This window comes from Microcaecilia unicolor, chromosome 4 (genome assembly GCF_901765095.1).
Source record: "Microcaecilia unicolor chromosome 4, aMicUni1.1, whole genome shotgun sequence".
NCBI lineage: Eukaryota > Metazoa > Chordata > Amphibia > Gymnophiona > Siphonopidae > Microcaecilia > Microcaecilia unicolor.
In genome coordinates, this window is record NC_044034.1 from 261,626,818 (window position 1) to 261,642,818 (window position 16,001).

General features: G+C 43.8%; 1 protein-coding gene across 5 annotated transcripts in view; it reads left to right on the forward strand.

Annotated features, from left to right (window-relative positions):
- The window catches only part of LIMS1 (LIM zinc finger domain containing 1), a 209,452-nt gene that overhangs the window by 99,610 nt on the left and 93,841 nt on the right, over positions 1–16,001 (forward strand). For 3 of the 5 annotated variants that reach the window (XM_030201468.1, XM_030201470.1, XM_030201469.1), the window contains exon 3: positions 3,572–3,688. Coding sequence is in view for 2 of the 5 variants with exons in the window: in XM_030201466.1 (XP_030057326.1) it covers positions 14,210–14,316 (107 nt within the window). In the remaining 3 variants the exon portion in view is untranslated. Of the gene's footprint in view, positions 1–3,571; positions 3,689–14,153; positions 14,317–16,001 lie in introns of those variants that run through there. The other 2 variants (XM_030201466.1, XM_030201467.1) reach the window with 2 other exon arrangements.

Below are 16,001 nucleotides of genomic sequence, written 5' to 3' on the forward strand. Positions count from 1 at the left end.
GGTGCATCTGCCACTAGGGCTTAGAGCTGACTCACCCTGCGGGCATATACTTCAAATGGTAGGTGTCAAGCGGCTCAAAAGGAGCTTTCATCTGCTGGGTTAGTGCCATGTTGAGATCCCACAACACTGGAGGGGGCTTGATGGAAAGCTTAAGAAAAAGCAAGCCCTTCATGAAGCGAACATCTAAAGGCTGAGCAGAGGTGGACTTATCTTCCACACGGTGATGGTAAGCACCAATTGCACTGAGGTGAATCTGTACAGAGTTGGTTTCTAGGCCAGACTCAGAAGGTATTTAAGTAGCTTTGTATAGGACAGAAAAACGGATCTATGCTCCTCACATCAGAAGGCAAACTTCTCCACTTGAAATTATACAATCTCTTAGTGGGACACGGGAGACATCCTCGTTCAGTTGGATAGAATCAATTTCTAACCTCAACATCTGCACCGTGAGAGCATAATGTTTATAGCGTTTCCAGTGAATGAGACGTACTACCTTGTGTCTTTCCATATAAAAAATTTCCATCGTCAGCATTTTGTACTTAACCCTTTCCAGCTGTTCCTTACAGAATCTACAAAGTATTTTCTGTGCCTGCTATGAGCCATCTCATCTGTAATTTGCTACCCAGGGCTGCAGCTATAAATCTCTCATCCTTAGTTTTCAGTTCTCCTCTCCTTGATGCAGTGATTCCCAAATCTTTCATGGGGGAAGCCCAGCCAGTCAGGTTTTCAGGATGTTCACAACAAATATTCATGAGATAGGTTTGCATACCAAGGAGGCAGTGAAAGCAAATCAATCGCATGCGTATTCATTGTGGATATCAGGAAAACCTGACTGGCTGAGGTTCCCCCAGTACAGGCTTGGGAACTCCTGCCTTAACCGTTCATATGCCCGAGCTTGATCCATGTAGGGCTCTTGCAGTAACTATATTTCCCACTGTATTTGTGCATTTGCCACTTGTTTTTCCTTGTTTGCCGATCCACTTCTTTAAAGAGCTTTTTCTCCTGCTTTGCATATTCTGTTGGTTCCACTCTTGTACTTACAGGTAGATTCTCTCTCATTCCTTTTGCTTGTTGGAATGCCAGTCCAAGATTTATGATTTGAATCAAATTCTGGAAGCTTGCTGTCATACTTCAGCTTTTTTTGTGCATTTGGATCTGTTGATGCTGTTAAAATAGGCCTGAAGGGCTATGATGGTACCCGGTGTACCTCAGTGTAACTCACCTTGAGCTACTACTGAAAAAGGTGTGAGCAAAATCCAAATAAATATATACATAATCTACTTCTGATGCCCGTTCCTCCTTTGGCTTTAGGAGTACATAGTCTCAGCATACAGTGATTGTTCTAGACTACCTCATGAGCATGAAGGAGTTTCCTTATTTGTGTATCCAGCTGTTCAAGCTATTTAAGAGACCAGTCCACAATTCTTTCTGGCCTTTAAAATGCTATACAAAGTGCCGGAATTGCAAGCAGGTTGATATCACACTTTTCAGTATCCATTTTAATGTCTTGTAATACTCTTGGTCATTTCTCTCAGTACTTCGTGCTGGACTGCTGTTCTTCCTCTACTTTTAGATATTTATGTACCTGTTCCTGTTCAGGTTCCTTGATGGCAATATCATCGGTCAGAGATGGTTTTTAGTTTTATTCAATTTTCTTCCTAGGAAGGTTGCTTTAGCACATTTATCCAGGCCAAAAGTCATTCTGATGTCATCTGGAAAGCTGATTACTTAAACAAGAGTTGTTCCGCCAAATGTTTATCGCTGGACCTGTAGAGCTTTAAGTCATTTACAAACTCCAGGTGTGATGTTACCTCTGAGTCTGTGCCAGTTATAGGATTAAGGCTAAATCCATAACCCAAAGAGTTGAAGTGTATTAAAAGGATTAAGAGCTATACAAAACAAGAGTGATGAGTCTGTTTCTGAAATTTTCCTCTTTGGATTCTGGTATTAGGAATGACATGCCTTACGTTTTCATATTGTATTTGGAGTGTGGTCTTTGCCATATTTTCATAGCATAGTTAATGTAATTAGTCAATTTAGAGTTTATTTTGTACATTTCAAGGCAATTTATTATTATTTATAAATCAAATATACACGATATCACAAACTGAACTCCTTGTCCTAATGTGAAGAATAGGGAAAGACAGATCTGGATGGACTGAAGTGGGCATCAACAGCAAGTCCAGCAGTTGGGAAGTAAAGACAGTGCCCGGCAGACTATTACGGTTTGTGACCTAAAAATAGCAAGAAAAAATGTCAGAGGGAGTGAAAAAACAGTCAAAAGAAATACCACCTGGAGTGGCAACTCCAGGAGGGCCAGCAGTATAGACGCCGCCAACCACTGGTATGGCAACCAGGATAAAATGTATTAGCACATCAACCCAACACTGCCATGTTTCAGCATCCGCCTGCATCAGGGTAGTAAATCTAAAAAAAAAAAATCTAAAATACTGACATAATAATGTTGCTTTATCATTGAATATATATATAAAATATTGATGATTCCTTTTACTTTGTATTTTATAAATGTTTTTAGATTTGCTACCTCTGATGCAGGCAGATGCCAAAACATGACAGTGTTGGGTTGATGTGCTAATAAATTTTATCTTTGTTGCCATACTGGTGGTGGTTGGCGTCTTTATTGCTGGGCCTCCTGGAGTTGCCACTCCAGGTGGCATTTGCTTTGACTAAAAATAGCAAGGACAGACCAAGAACAAGTGTGCTTATTTTATTTCACATTCATGTCATATTTTATGAGTGTAACTCCAGAGGACGAGGAGAAGATACCTTAAGGCTGACAGAGTAAAATGTTGTTAGTTGCTACAGCTCTGGCCACCATGTTGGGCAGACTGGAAAGACTGTGCAGGTCTTTATCTGCTGTCATTTACTATACCATACCTATATGAAATAATCAAATATCCCATCCTGGAAAATTTTTATTGTACCTTGATTTCAGGAAAGGCTTTTTGAACAGAAATGTCTTTAGTTTGATCAAGTATATACTCTCTCATTCATTATTAAATCAACAATGAATATGTCTGTTGGGCAGACTGGATGGACAATTCAGGTCTTTATCTGCCGTCACTTACTGTGGGGTCCTTTTACCAAACTGTGGGGAAAAAGGGCCCTGCACTAGCGACAGGCCATTTTTTCCATGCACCAGGGCCCTTTTACCGCAGCGGGCAAAAAGGCCCCCAGCACACATGACCATGTGGTAAGAGAACTCTTATCGCACGGCCATGCGGCTGGGAGCCCTTACTGCCACCCATTGAGGTGGCGATAAGGGCTCCCACACTAACCCGGCGGTAACTGGGCAGCTTGTGGCGATGCCCAATTACTGCCAATTTATCGCCACGCAAGACATTTCCAGGGGTTTTCTTTCTTCCCTGAAAATGGCGCGCGCTCGGGACAGGACTACCGCTGGTGGCCTCATTGGTCCGGTGATAGTCCCAGAAGAGCAAACAGTAAGCCCACATTGTGCTTGCCGCCTCTCTGTAAAAGGGCCCCTGTGTTACTAAGTTGTTTCCATGATGTCAAAATTTGTTCTTTTTGTTTTTTTCTGTAATTCCAGAGCTGCAAGCTTGTGACTTGAAAGGTACTACACCATTGCATTGCATCGGATTGGATCCTGCATATGTTATACTGCCTTTCTCTGGTTCAACCAAAGTGGTCTACATACAATACACAGGTACTTTTTGCCCCTAGTGGGCTCACAATCTAAAGGGCCCTTCTACTATGGTACACTGAAATATGGGCTTAGCGTATTCTAACATGAGACTGTCCCGTGTGTAAAGCCCAGATTTACCACAGCATGTTTCTAAAGCTTTTTCATTTTTTGCAGGTCATGCACTAATGTTTGTATTAGCACACAATGCATGCAAAAAAATTAACCTAAGCACCTACTGTGTCGTATTTAGGAGGTGCTCGGGGCCCCCACGTTAACGCCATGTTATCCAGTTAGAACGCGCTCATAAGAGCACGCTAGCAGGAAACGCTTCCACTTTCATTACTCCCCCCCCCCCCACAACTGAAAAAATGTAAAAAAAAAAAAAAATGGAATGTGCAGTTTAGTGCATACTAACAGGTAAAATAATGCAAAACACTTTAACACAGTTTAGTGGTAAGCTTTTTCTTGACTGCTAAGCTTGCCTTTGGCCTTAATGCACTTCAGTGAAAGGGCCCCTAAGCTTTATGCAACGAAGTGTTGACTTGATCAGGGTCCAAGGAGCTGTAGTAGGAACTGAACCAATTCCCCTGGTTCTCAGCCCACTGCACTAACCATTAGGCTACTCCTCATGTAACCTTACTCTTCAAATAATTGTATATCCTTGAAAATGTATCTTCCCGTACGAGCATGCCACTTAGCTGTTATGTTTTTTTCTTTTTTTAAGTTGATGTTATAATAGATGGAGCCATAGCCGCCAAGAGGGGGGGGGGGACAAAATTCCCTGGGCCCAGGTCTCCAAGGGGGACCCGGCGCCGCAGTCCCACCCGCCCTCCGTCGTCAACAGTCTGCCACCGGGCTGGGCCCCCTGCATTGAAATCACAGCGCCTCTCACCTCCATGTGAAAGCGCTGCAGGCAGCAGGGCAGCAGATCGCCTCCCTTCGGACCTCCTTCCCTCCCTGTGTCCCGCCCTCCTCTGATGTAACTTCCGCGAGGGCGGGACACAAGGAGGGCCGAAGGGAGGCAATCTTCTGCCTGCAGCGCTTTCACACAGAGGTGAGAGGCGTTGTGATTTCAATGCAGGGGGCCCAGCCCGGTGGCAGACTGAGGGGGGGGGGAGCGGCGGTGACCTCGGGGGGGGGGGGGGGGAGCAGCGGAGACCTCAGGGGCGGTGGGAGCGGGGCCCCAGGGGTGGCCTTGCCCCGGGCCCAGTCTCTCGGCGGCCCTGGGTGGAGCTCCTTTATTCAAGACTTTTAATCTAATCCAAAATTACAGAGCACATCCGAGGACATGGATTACTGAGACCAAGTCAGCACGGCTTTTGTGTGGGGAAATCTTGCCTGACCAATTTACTTCAATTCTTTGAAGGAGTATACAAACATGTGGACAAAGGGGAACCGGTTGATATTGTGTATCTCGATTTTCAAAAAGCGTTTGACAAGGTACCTCATGAAAGGCTACAGAGGAAATTGGAGGGACATGGGATAGGAGGAAATGTCCTATTGTGGATTAAAAACTGATTGAAGGATAGGAAACAGAGAGTGGGGTTAAATGGTCAGTATTCACAATGGAGAAGGGTAGTTAGTGGGGTTCCTCAGGGGTCTGTGCTAGGACCGCTGCTTTTTAATATATTTATAAATGATTTAGAGATGGGAGTAACTAGCGAGGTAATTAAATTTGCTGATGACACAAAGTTATTCAAAGTTGTTAAATCGTGACAGGATTGTGAAAAATTACAAGAGGACCTTACGAGACTGGGAGACTGGGCGGCTAAATGGCAGATGACGTTTAATGTGAGCAAGTGCAAGGTGATGCATGTGGGGAAAAAAAGAACCCGAATTATAGCTACGTCATGCAAGGTTCCACGTTAGGAGTTACAGACCAAGAAAGGGATCTGGGTGTCGTCGTCGATAATACGCTGAAACCTTTTGCTCATTGTGCTGCTGCGGCTAGGAAAGCGAATAGAATGTTGAATATTATTAGGAAAGGTATGGAAAACAGGTGTGAAGATGTTATAATGCCGTTGTATCGCTCCATGGTGCGACCGCACCTTGAGTATTGTGTTCAATTCTGGTCGCCGCATCTCAAGAAAGATATAGTAGAATTGGAAAAGGTGCAGCGAAGGGCGACTAAAATGATAGCGGGGATGGGACGACTTCCCTGTGAAGAAAGATTAAGGAGGCTAGGGCTATTCAGCTTGGAGAAGAGACGGCTGAGGGGAGACATGATAGAGGTATATAAAATAATGAGTGGAGTGGAACAGGCGGATGTGAAGCGTCTGTTCACGCTTTCCAAAAATACTAGGACTAGGGGGCATGCGATGAAACTACAGTGTAGTAAATTTAAAACAAATCGGAGAAAATGTTTCTTCACCCAACGTGTAATTAAACTCTGGAATTCGTTGCCGGAGAAAGTGGTGAAGGCGGTTAGCTTAGCAGAGTTTAAAAAGGGGTTGGGACGGTTTCCTAAAGGACAGTCCATAAACTGCTACTAAATGGACTTGGGAAACATCCACAATTCCAGGAATAACATGTATAGAATGTTTGTACGTTTGGGAAGCTTGCCAGGTGTCCTTGGCCTGGATTGGCCGCTGTCGTGGACAGGTTGCTGGGCTCGATGGACCCTTGGTCTTTTCCCAGTATGGCATTACTTATGTACTTATGCACATAGAGAGCCAATTCAAGTCCTATATAAAACCAGTGTGATGATCAAATTTAGGGCACTGGTTAATTAGTGTTTGAATTGAGAGATGGGATGGTAAAAAGGAAGGATACAAGGCTTTTTGGGGGATGGGGAAAACTGAGTCTATATAGCAGGGGTTCTCAGCTGAGTCCTCGGGACACATCTAGCCAATCGGGTTTTCAGTACACTCACAATGAATATGCACGAGATAACTTTGCATACAATGGAGATAGGGCATGCAAATTCATCTCATGCATATTCATTGCGGGCATCCTGAAAACCTGACTGGTTAAGTGTGCCCAAGGACTGGGTTGAGAACCCTGCTGTATAGGAATGAGTTGTGATTAATTTTTTCTATTTGTTGGTTTGTATAACGTAATGTATTATTTCAGTGATTGTTTTATTTTAATTTTATTTCTAATATTTAAAAACAAAAACAAGTTGCCTAGAGCTCATGGGATTGTTAGGTGACTAATAAAATGAAATAAAATATATATCCATTGATTTTACAGACTTATTTCTTCAGCTCAAAGGAGGGAACAAAATTAAGGCTGGGCTTCAGGTTAGCTTGATCTGATGATTCCTCTGACTATTGCTAGTCTTTGGGTGCAACAATGTTTTTTCTCAGTAAATAAGTTATTTCTAGACTGGCCAGTAAATGAGAACAAGTAGTCAGACAGGGCCCAGAGCAAGGGTACTTTGCACCCTAGGCAAATCAGCTTTGCACTTGCCTCACTGAGCCGGTAGTGCCAGCGTTCTAGAGGAAATGGAAGAGTGGTAGGGAGTTGTTGCAGATGCACTTGCCCAACTAAGTGGCCAACTCAAATATCTATTCATCTCACAAAGCCTAGAGATTCCTACCAGCCATGCTATGCTACCAGACAAACTCTGCTTGCTCTCTTGCTGCCCCTCCTCCCATGGGCAACTGCTTTGTTCACCTAGTCATGGGTTTAGCCCTATCTCAGTTGTAACATAGTAGATGACTGCAGATAAAGACCTGCCATCCAGTCTGCCCAACAAGATAAACTCATTACATATAGTATGTGATATTTCATATGTATACCTGGTCTTTGTCCTTGACATTTTCTGGGCATAGACCGTAGCCCAGCACTGTCCTTCTTCTCCAGCTTCTAAGCTGAATCTGTCCAGCCATGATCAGAGCACAGGCCATAAAAGTTTGCCCAGTACTAGCTTTGCTTCCCAATTACCGGTGTTGCTTCCTAATCTCTCCTAAGCTCCTTTGGATCCATTCCTTCTAAACAGGATTCCTTTGTGTTTATCCCACGCATTTTAAAATTCTGTTACTGTTTTCATCTCTACTGCCTCCCACGGGAGGGCATACCAGATATCTACCACCCTCTCCATGAAAAAAATAGTTCCTGACATTATGCCTGGGTCTGCCCCCTTTCAACCTCAATTCATGCCCTCTAGTTCTAGTGCCTTCCCATCTTTGGAAAAGGTTTGTTTGCAGATTAGTACCTTGAATGTCTGTATCCATATTACCTCTGTTTCTCCTTTCCTCCAGGGTATATATATGCCTTTTTGGGTTAAAGTGCTGGAGAAGGTTATGTTGTCAACTAGAGGATTTTGTTGGTTGGTTGGTTGGTTGGTTGGTTGTTTGGATGCATGCCATTCTGGCTTTCGCTGAGCCCATGGGGTTGAGTCTCTTCTATTGTCTGCAGTGGATGAGATGAGGAAACAATTTGATGAGAATATTTGCTTTTGTTTGATATCTCTTGACATTTCTGAGGCTTTTGACTCTGAATATTCAGTTATTGTTATCTAAATTAAATGGTTTAGGGATGAGAGAGCAAGTATTTGAGTGGTTTGTTGCTTATCTGGAAGGACGGTCTATGCGTGTGAGGAGTGGAGGACAAGTCTCGCAGGAGGTTTTGTTAGGGAGGTCCCTCAAGGGTTAGCCCTCTTAGCTTTATTATTCAATGTGTATATGGCCTCTTTAGGTACAGTTTTTAGGAGATTGGGAGTTAGTTATCTATATGCAGACGATTTACAATATTTTTCCTATTACCTCTTGGGGGGGGGAGGGGTTTGTCTTGAAACACGGTTGGAATTTTACATGAATGAAATCAATAGCCGGATGAGCGAGCATGGGCTGTTACTGAATATTGGCAAATCTGAAGTGATGATTGTAGGGAGAAATGTAGAAGAATTTTGGCCACTATCTTTGAATTTAAATGAGATGAGATTACAAGTTCAAAAGGTTGTAAAATTTAGGTGTTTCTCTAGACTCGAGTTTGACTATGAAACAGGGCTGCTGAGAGGGGGGCAGGGGGGACAAAATTCCCCAGGCCCGGGCCTCCAAGGGGGGCCTGGCGCCGCAGTCCCCGATCTCACACGCCCTCGGCTCCGTCGACTGCCACTGGACCGGGCCCCCTGTATTGAAATCATCACAGCGCCTCACCTGTAACCTCGCTCCATGACTGAAAGCGCAGCCAGCAGCGGCAGATCGGATTCTCCTCCCTTCAGGCCTTCCCTCCATGTGTCCCGCCCTCATCTGATGTAACTTCCGTGAGGGCGGGACACAGGGAGAGAAGGCCCGAAGGGAGGCGAATCCAATCTGCCACTGCTGGCTGCGCTTTCAGTCATGGAGCAAGGTGACAGGTGAGGCGCTGTGATGATTTCAATGCAGGGGGCCTGGCCCAGTGGCGGATGGAGGGGAGAGTGGGTGGGGACTGTGGCGGCGGCGACGTCGATGACCTCGGGGGCGGCCTTGCCCCGGGCCTGGCCCAGTCTCTTGGCAGCCCTGCTATGAAATATCAGGTGGCGAATGTTATTCAGGCATGTTTTGCCCAATTTGGGCTGTTTAGGTTGAATCCTATGTTGCCGCCTTATGATTTTTGTGGAGTTTTCCAGAGCGTGGTGTTGTCACGTTTGGATTCCTGCAATGCTGTTTATCTTGGGATGTGCTGTTACTTTGGTTACCTGTTCAATTTCTGGTTCATTTTAATGTTATCTGTATTATTCATCAATCAAGCAATATACTTGTCTGATCCAAAATATTTGAAGAATTGTATTCATGTGCACTGTCCTAGTAGGAGTTTAAGATCAGAGATGGCAATATGTCTCTCCCTCGATCCATCTGTCCACATGAGATATGATACAAAGCTTTCAGTCTTTTCCATAGCAGGGATTTCCTTGTAGAATTCTTTGAAGGGGCAGCTACGCTTATGTGCAGAGGCCTCACAGTTTAAATGACTTATAAAGACCTCCTTGTTTGTTGAGGCTTTTCTGTAAGCAAGATTGAGACAATTTTGTGCAGCTTTGAGACAGTTTGCCCGTTGTGTTGGCAGATTTAGCACTTCATGTCTTAAGTGTTACAACTCTAAGTGGTTTATAAAGCCTATAGTGTGACACAAGCAATGTAAATCAGACAAAAATAGCATAAGCAATAAAAAGCAATAACAGGGCCGTGCCTAGGGTCTCCGGCGCCCCCCTGCAGTTGGCCCCGCCGGTGCCCCCCCCCCCCCCCCCGAAAACGATCGCTACACTACCCGCCCTCTTCTCCCCAGATCCTTTTTTTTTTGTTTAAATTTACCTCTCCGGCGCGTGGCAGTGTAGCGTTAGTGAGGAGGCGGCGCTCCCCCGCCCCGACGTGTCTTCTTCCCTTCGCTCAGTGTCCCGCCTTCTTCTGACGTCATTTCTGACGTCAGAAGAAGGCGGAACCGAGCGAAGGGAAGAGACTGACACGTCGGGGCGGGGGAGCGCCGCCTCCTCACTAACGCTACGGTGCCACGCGCCGGAGAGGTAAATTTAAACAAAAAAAAAAAGGACAAGGATCTGGGGAGAAGAGGGCGAGGTAAGCATGGTGCAGTGGGGCGCCCTCCTGCCATGCTTACCTCGCTTACCGTGTCGGCACGGCCCTGAGCAATAAACACATTAACAAAATAGCCAAGCTTTACATGTTCCTGAAAGTGAAGGTGCTTCTCAACTTTCAGCAGATTCACAGGCGCAAAGAATTCCAGTGGTAGGAGCCAATGCTTGAAAAAAAAAAAACCCTTTAAGTGCCGTGCATCAAACAAGATCTTCTTATGATCGATTATCTTTTCTCTTAAGAGTTTTACTAGGTTTGTAAGGTACTTAGAGCTTAAAGACCAAAGATCATCATCTTAAAACTAGCTCTAGTGGATAATGGAGCCAGCATAAATTCCTTAAAGCTGGATCAGTATAATTGGATATTTTGAAAATAATTTTATGGACACCTATGTATAAAAGGCAATAAAGTACCTATTTACAGTCTGTTTTTAAAGATGCATAGGCACATATGTATCATTCTAAAAATACTAGGACAAATCCTACAGAAAATAGCGCCTAGATCAAGAAGCTATGTACACTAGCTCCTGGATTCTGTAAAGGGTGCCAAAAATTTGGCGTGGATCCCATATTGGTACCCAAAATAATTAGTTAACATGCTCCAGTGATTTAATTATTGGAGCTAACAAGCGCTAATGATTGGGCACCGATCTGGCTACATGCTATTCTGTAACAGTGGGCGTCTAAATTGGATTGTGTGCAACACAAAATGAGATGTGGTTATGGGAGGGGCATGGGTGGGTCAGGGTGTTCACAAAAGATGTGCGCAGTGTTACTGAATAGTGTGGATCGAAACCCAATGTGTGTGCCTGGATTTACACCAGGTTTTAGCTGGCATAAGTCCTTTCACCCAAAGTTGAGTGTTGAATTCAGCGCTCAATGTTATTCTATAAAGAGCACTAGTTCCAAAGCACCGTTTATAGAGTAACGTTGAGCACCGAATTTTATGTGCACCAAATTTTCGGCACCATTTATAGAATCTGGCCCTGTAACTGTTACCATGTAATTTACATGTATTTTATGAAATACATGTGTAAATCATGACTTTGCCTTTGCTCTGTCCAAATTCCTACTTGCGGTCTGTACAGCCTTAATAATTTGACTGATTACTTCTGACGGTTGCATATACATGTGAAAATCTCTTTCATCACCCTTAAGAGTTAAGATAGCCAATGGGAGATGACTGGTTGACTTTGCCTAATGGTCAGAATAAGGGGTGAAGAGGGGCTTCAGCTCTGCAAATAGAGGGATCCTTTTACTAAGCTGCGGTATGCTCTTAGCTTGCATTTGCTGCAGCTTAAAAGGACTGTGGCGTTTGTGAGCCCTTGGCCCAGAGGTGGCCATGTGAGAATCACCCAACCACCTCTGGGTAGACCAAGTCCCCTCAGAACTAAGAGTGCTCCCAAGAACTGGACCGGACTACAAGTGGAGATGAACTGAGGCAGCTTTATAAACAGCAAAAAAACACAGGGCTAAAAGGAAAACAGGCAGCCTAGCTATACAGTCTAACCTAGCTGAAACAAGGCAAACATGAAATATAGAATAAGGTAAAGTGGAACAGCCGAGCTGTATAGGGAAATCAAACATAAGCAGCCTAACAGCGCATCTCACTACTAGCATAAACAATGCAAAGCATAACGTATACAGTAAAGATAAAGTAGAACAGTCTAGCAGTATAGGGAAATCAAACATAAGTAGCCTAGCTGCACCTCTCAATACTAGCACAGCAGTGCAAACATAAGGCATATACTAGAACACAATACACTAGTCAAAAGGCCCGCCCTAGCGGGTTAAAGACAAACAGGCAATACTTAGCTGACAGAGGTAACACCGCTAGCGGTTAAGGAAAGGGTTCATTCTGTCAGTACACTCAGATGAACCGCGGAACAACCACGGTAAATTCCCTCAAAATCAAAGTGGAGCAGAAGCAAAACAAAGAGAAAAGATCTCTTGAGGACCTACACCGCAGGTGGAGGCAAGAGCGGGACTCACCACTCACAGAAGACTAGGGATGTCACCTAAGATAAGCAAACAGTCACTGAGGCGCCTGAGCCGGATGCTCCCAAGGCAAGCAAGATAAAGCAAGAAAGCCCGAGCCGACACTCCCAAGGCAAGCAAGGTGAAGAAGCCAAACCTGAGCCGATGCTCCCAAGGTAGAAGACTCAACAGCCCTGCACAGCACCCAAGGGCCAGGATCAGCCCACGCGGACCCCTCCATGCTCTAAGCACCGCTCCCTTATCCAGAAATACCTCATGACATGGCCTCAGCCGCTGCACCTGCAGCATTCCCCGTCATCCAGCCCACACAGTCCCAAACACAGCACAATGCCACTCGCTGCATACAGCGAGTAAGGACTCACAGTGGGCGACTGGAATCTCAACTGAGGCATGGGAGGCTCTGGACTCACAGACCTGGCAGCAGGCTTCACTGGACCTAAGCCAAGGTGAAAGCTGAAGGCAGAGCGTTAACTCCTCAGGACTCCCCAGCTTGGAGGCAGATTTCCACTGGAACACAGCATAAGGTGAAAGCTGTAGTAAAGCTTTAGGCCACAACCTCACAATGAAACAGAGCTGGCAGGGCCCAGGCTTGTCAAGGTAATTGCCATAACTCTGAGCACTCTCAGAAGCCAGCTTAAGAAGTGCTCAGTGCTGATGACATCACCAGCTTGGCCTCCACCACTCAACAGTGACCCCCCCCCCCCAGGTCACTGACTGGAACTGCAGGTAATTTTAGTAGGTAAGAAGGAGGAACACAGCACAGATACGCAAGGCATGGACGGCGGTGACGATGACCGTGACAAGGACTTACTTCGGGATGCACACAGACATCTTGTGGTAAGTTCCCAATCAGTGTGCACTACCTGCATGCTAGAAAATATTATTTAGTTTTGTGTGGAAGAAGGGTGTCAGGAAGAAGAGTAGACATTCCAGTGCCATTCGTGTCAAAATTACCACACGCTGGTTAGTGCAGGATTACTACGGGATCCCTTACCACCTACAAAATAGGTGCTGGTAACTGCTCAGGCGACTTTTTGTTGTTTTCTTTTAAATGGCCATGCGCTAATGGCAACATTAGCACATGGCCATTAACTGAACAAATTGAAAATCCGTCCATTTTTTGGCTGCAGTAAAAATGGCCTTAGCGTGTGGGGGTAAATCCCGTGTAAGGGTACACTAAGGCCAACTTTCACCTCAGCTTGGGAAAAAGACCCCAGAGTATTTTATCACTTTTGAAGATAAGACTCTAATATCTGCTTAGAAAAAAAAAACTGTTTAAATGTCATCATATTGAAAACGTCTGTAAATGAGATTTTGTTCATTTATGCATTTCTTTTTCTGCTTTTCTCTAACTTTTGATAAGTATAATTTGTATTTCAAGTATTGAAATAGTTTACTTTGTGTGATTATTTTTATTTATGTGAACGTTTTTACTTCTGTGTAGTTTCAATGTAAACGTTATGAAATAAATGAAAACTGTTTTCTCTAGTCTGTTTCTCTAGATGCCTATTTAGTTATTCTTCTCTCTTCCCCAACCTCCTCCCTATCCAAGTTTTTGCTGGTTATAAACTTAAGAATTTTGTGCGCTGCCTTTTTTTTTATACACACCCCAGAATGGACATGCTTGGACCTATCATTTATTGTTCGTTTTCCCTATATGTAAACAGTGGTAATAGGCAATGGATGATTAGATTATTATGTCTACTTAGGCTTTGAAGGATAAGAGTAGTTGATTTGAATATGGGGTTCGTGTGCAATCTGGGAAGATAAGGCACTTGCGCATGCTTGTCAGCAAACATTCAGAAAGCTTTTCTAGGCTGGAAGGCTTTTCATAGGTGTGAGCCTCTGTGATAAGGGAAACCTATTGCCTTTCTGAAGGGTGTGGACCTATGAGAAACAGGAAGCTGGTCTGTAGCTGCTTGCAGTTAGAGCCTAGCAGTGCTGATTCGGGCAGGTGTGTAGAGGCGTTGCTTGGCACAGTCTCTCCAGGCTACTTCAGAACTCAACATAAACTTGGGGGAAAAAAAAAAGACATGTCTGCACTACAGCTGAAAGAGTTATCTCATTCAGGTCTCTATAGGAGAAGACGTGAAACCTCAGCTAGCTTGGGACTTAATGGGTTACATGAAGAGAAGTTAAGGTGAGTCTGACATAAGTTGATGACTGAGACTCTGCCCTTAGCTTATTGGGCATTTACTGCTGCTCCTGAGTTTGCATTGTAGGTGCTGCCAAGAGTAGTGTGTTGGCAGACTGTCTGCTTTTCTGCTTTTGGAAATTGTCACTTCCTCTCTAGTTCTGATTTCCAGGTTGCCTTTCTTTTAAGGCATAGTATATTATGCTTAGAATAAAAGCTGTACATCTTTCATTGCTATTTTTTAAAACTCTTGCAAAGCCCATACTCCAGTTGATTGTCATTTGATTTGATACCTGTGTGGGGTTAGCATAAATAAAATAAATAATAGTTGTCTTAAAATGAAATGCAAATGTGAGATGAGGCCTACTGATTGTATTAATCTGGGAACTAAATCTAAGAATTGCTAGAGCAGATGATCTGAGAATGCAAATAGTTATGGTGCTTGAGAGAAAACATAAGAGGTAACGAAGAGTGTGGGGATGAGCAATAGGAATTAGCTGGAGCTAGGCTGCACCAGTCACTGATAGCACCAGCCAATCATCATAGACAACTGTGCTTTTTCAAGTTTCAGTAAAACAATTCTCAGTGTTGTAAAATAATTTTTTAATTATTACATTAGAGCTTTAAAACTCTGTGTATTGAATGTGAAGTGTTCTGCCGCTCTTATCTTTTGCTTTTAGATTTTTCCTGAGCAGGATGATCTGATGCAGCTTGTTAGATCATGTTTCCTTCCCCCTTGACCCTCGCCACACACAACTTTGGAAATTTTTGTTGCTCGCTGAAAGGACTTGAGACAAAGAATGCAGTAGAACCACTTCGCGTGACCTTACTGTGGCAGTATCAGCAAAAAAAAAAAAAAATTCTTGCTGCCAGAGAATCATTTCATAAAACCATCAGCTTTTCATTTTTTTTATACATTTTATTCACTTGAAAAATAGGTGCCATAAAACAAAGCAGATCATGCACAGCATAGCATCTTAGTGTCTTGAAAAAATATGGTAACAGTTCTGCATTGCCCAGGATTTATAAGCGTAGTGTTTGGGGAGATACCTCCCACTTGAGCTACGAAGAGCTTTTGTGTGGGTTGTTTTTGTTTGTTTGTTTTTGTTATTGCTGCATTTAAGACAGAACAGTTTTTCTGTTTTCTGCTGGGTTGTGTATGTGCATACCAGACTACTTATAGATGATTCCTCTATTAATGCTGACATTGCAAAAATGAAAGGAGGAATGTGTCGCCCTCAGTTGTACTTCCTCTCACAATGAATGCTTATACTACAGATCTCTTGATTCTAGTAGTTCAGTTTGCCTGAGTGCCTCAAACTTGTTAACTTTTTTTGGATATTGTGGTGTCTGTAAATGCATGCGTTTTAGTGCATTCTGTGACTTGTCACTGAGTTGAAGGATGTCTGAGACATTTTGAGATATTTTATAGAAAGTTAATTTCCCTTATTGATTATATAGAGAAAATATTTGGTGAGCACTGTGGAGTGCAGCATGCAATTTTAGAAGGGTAGAGGAGAGGATGATAAAAATTAAACTTTAACAATGTAGATTAACTTTCTGGCTGCAAATCCTGAGTGCTTCTCTCTAGCCTCAGATCCTCTTGTGTTTTAATGGAGCAGACCATTATAAAGTGAAGGACTGTTTGACAGACATGCACTGCCTTTATCTACTGTCAAATTTCACTTGCT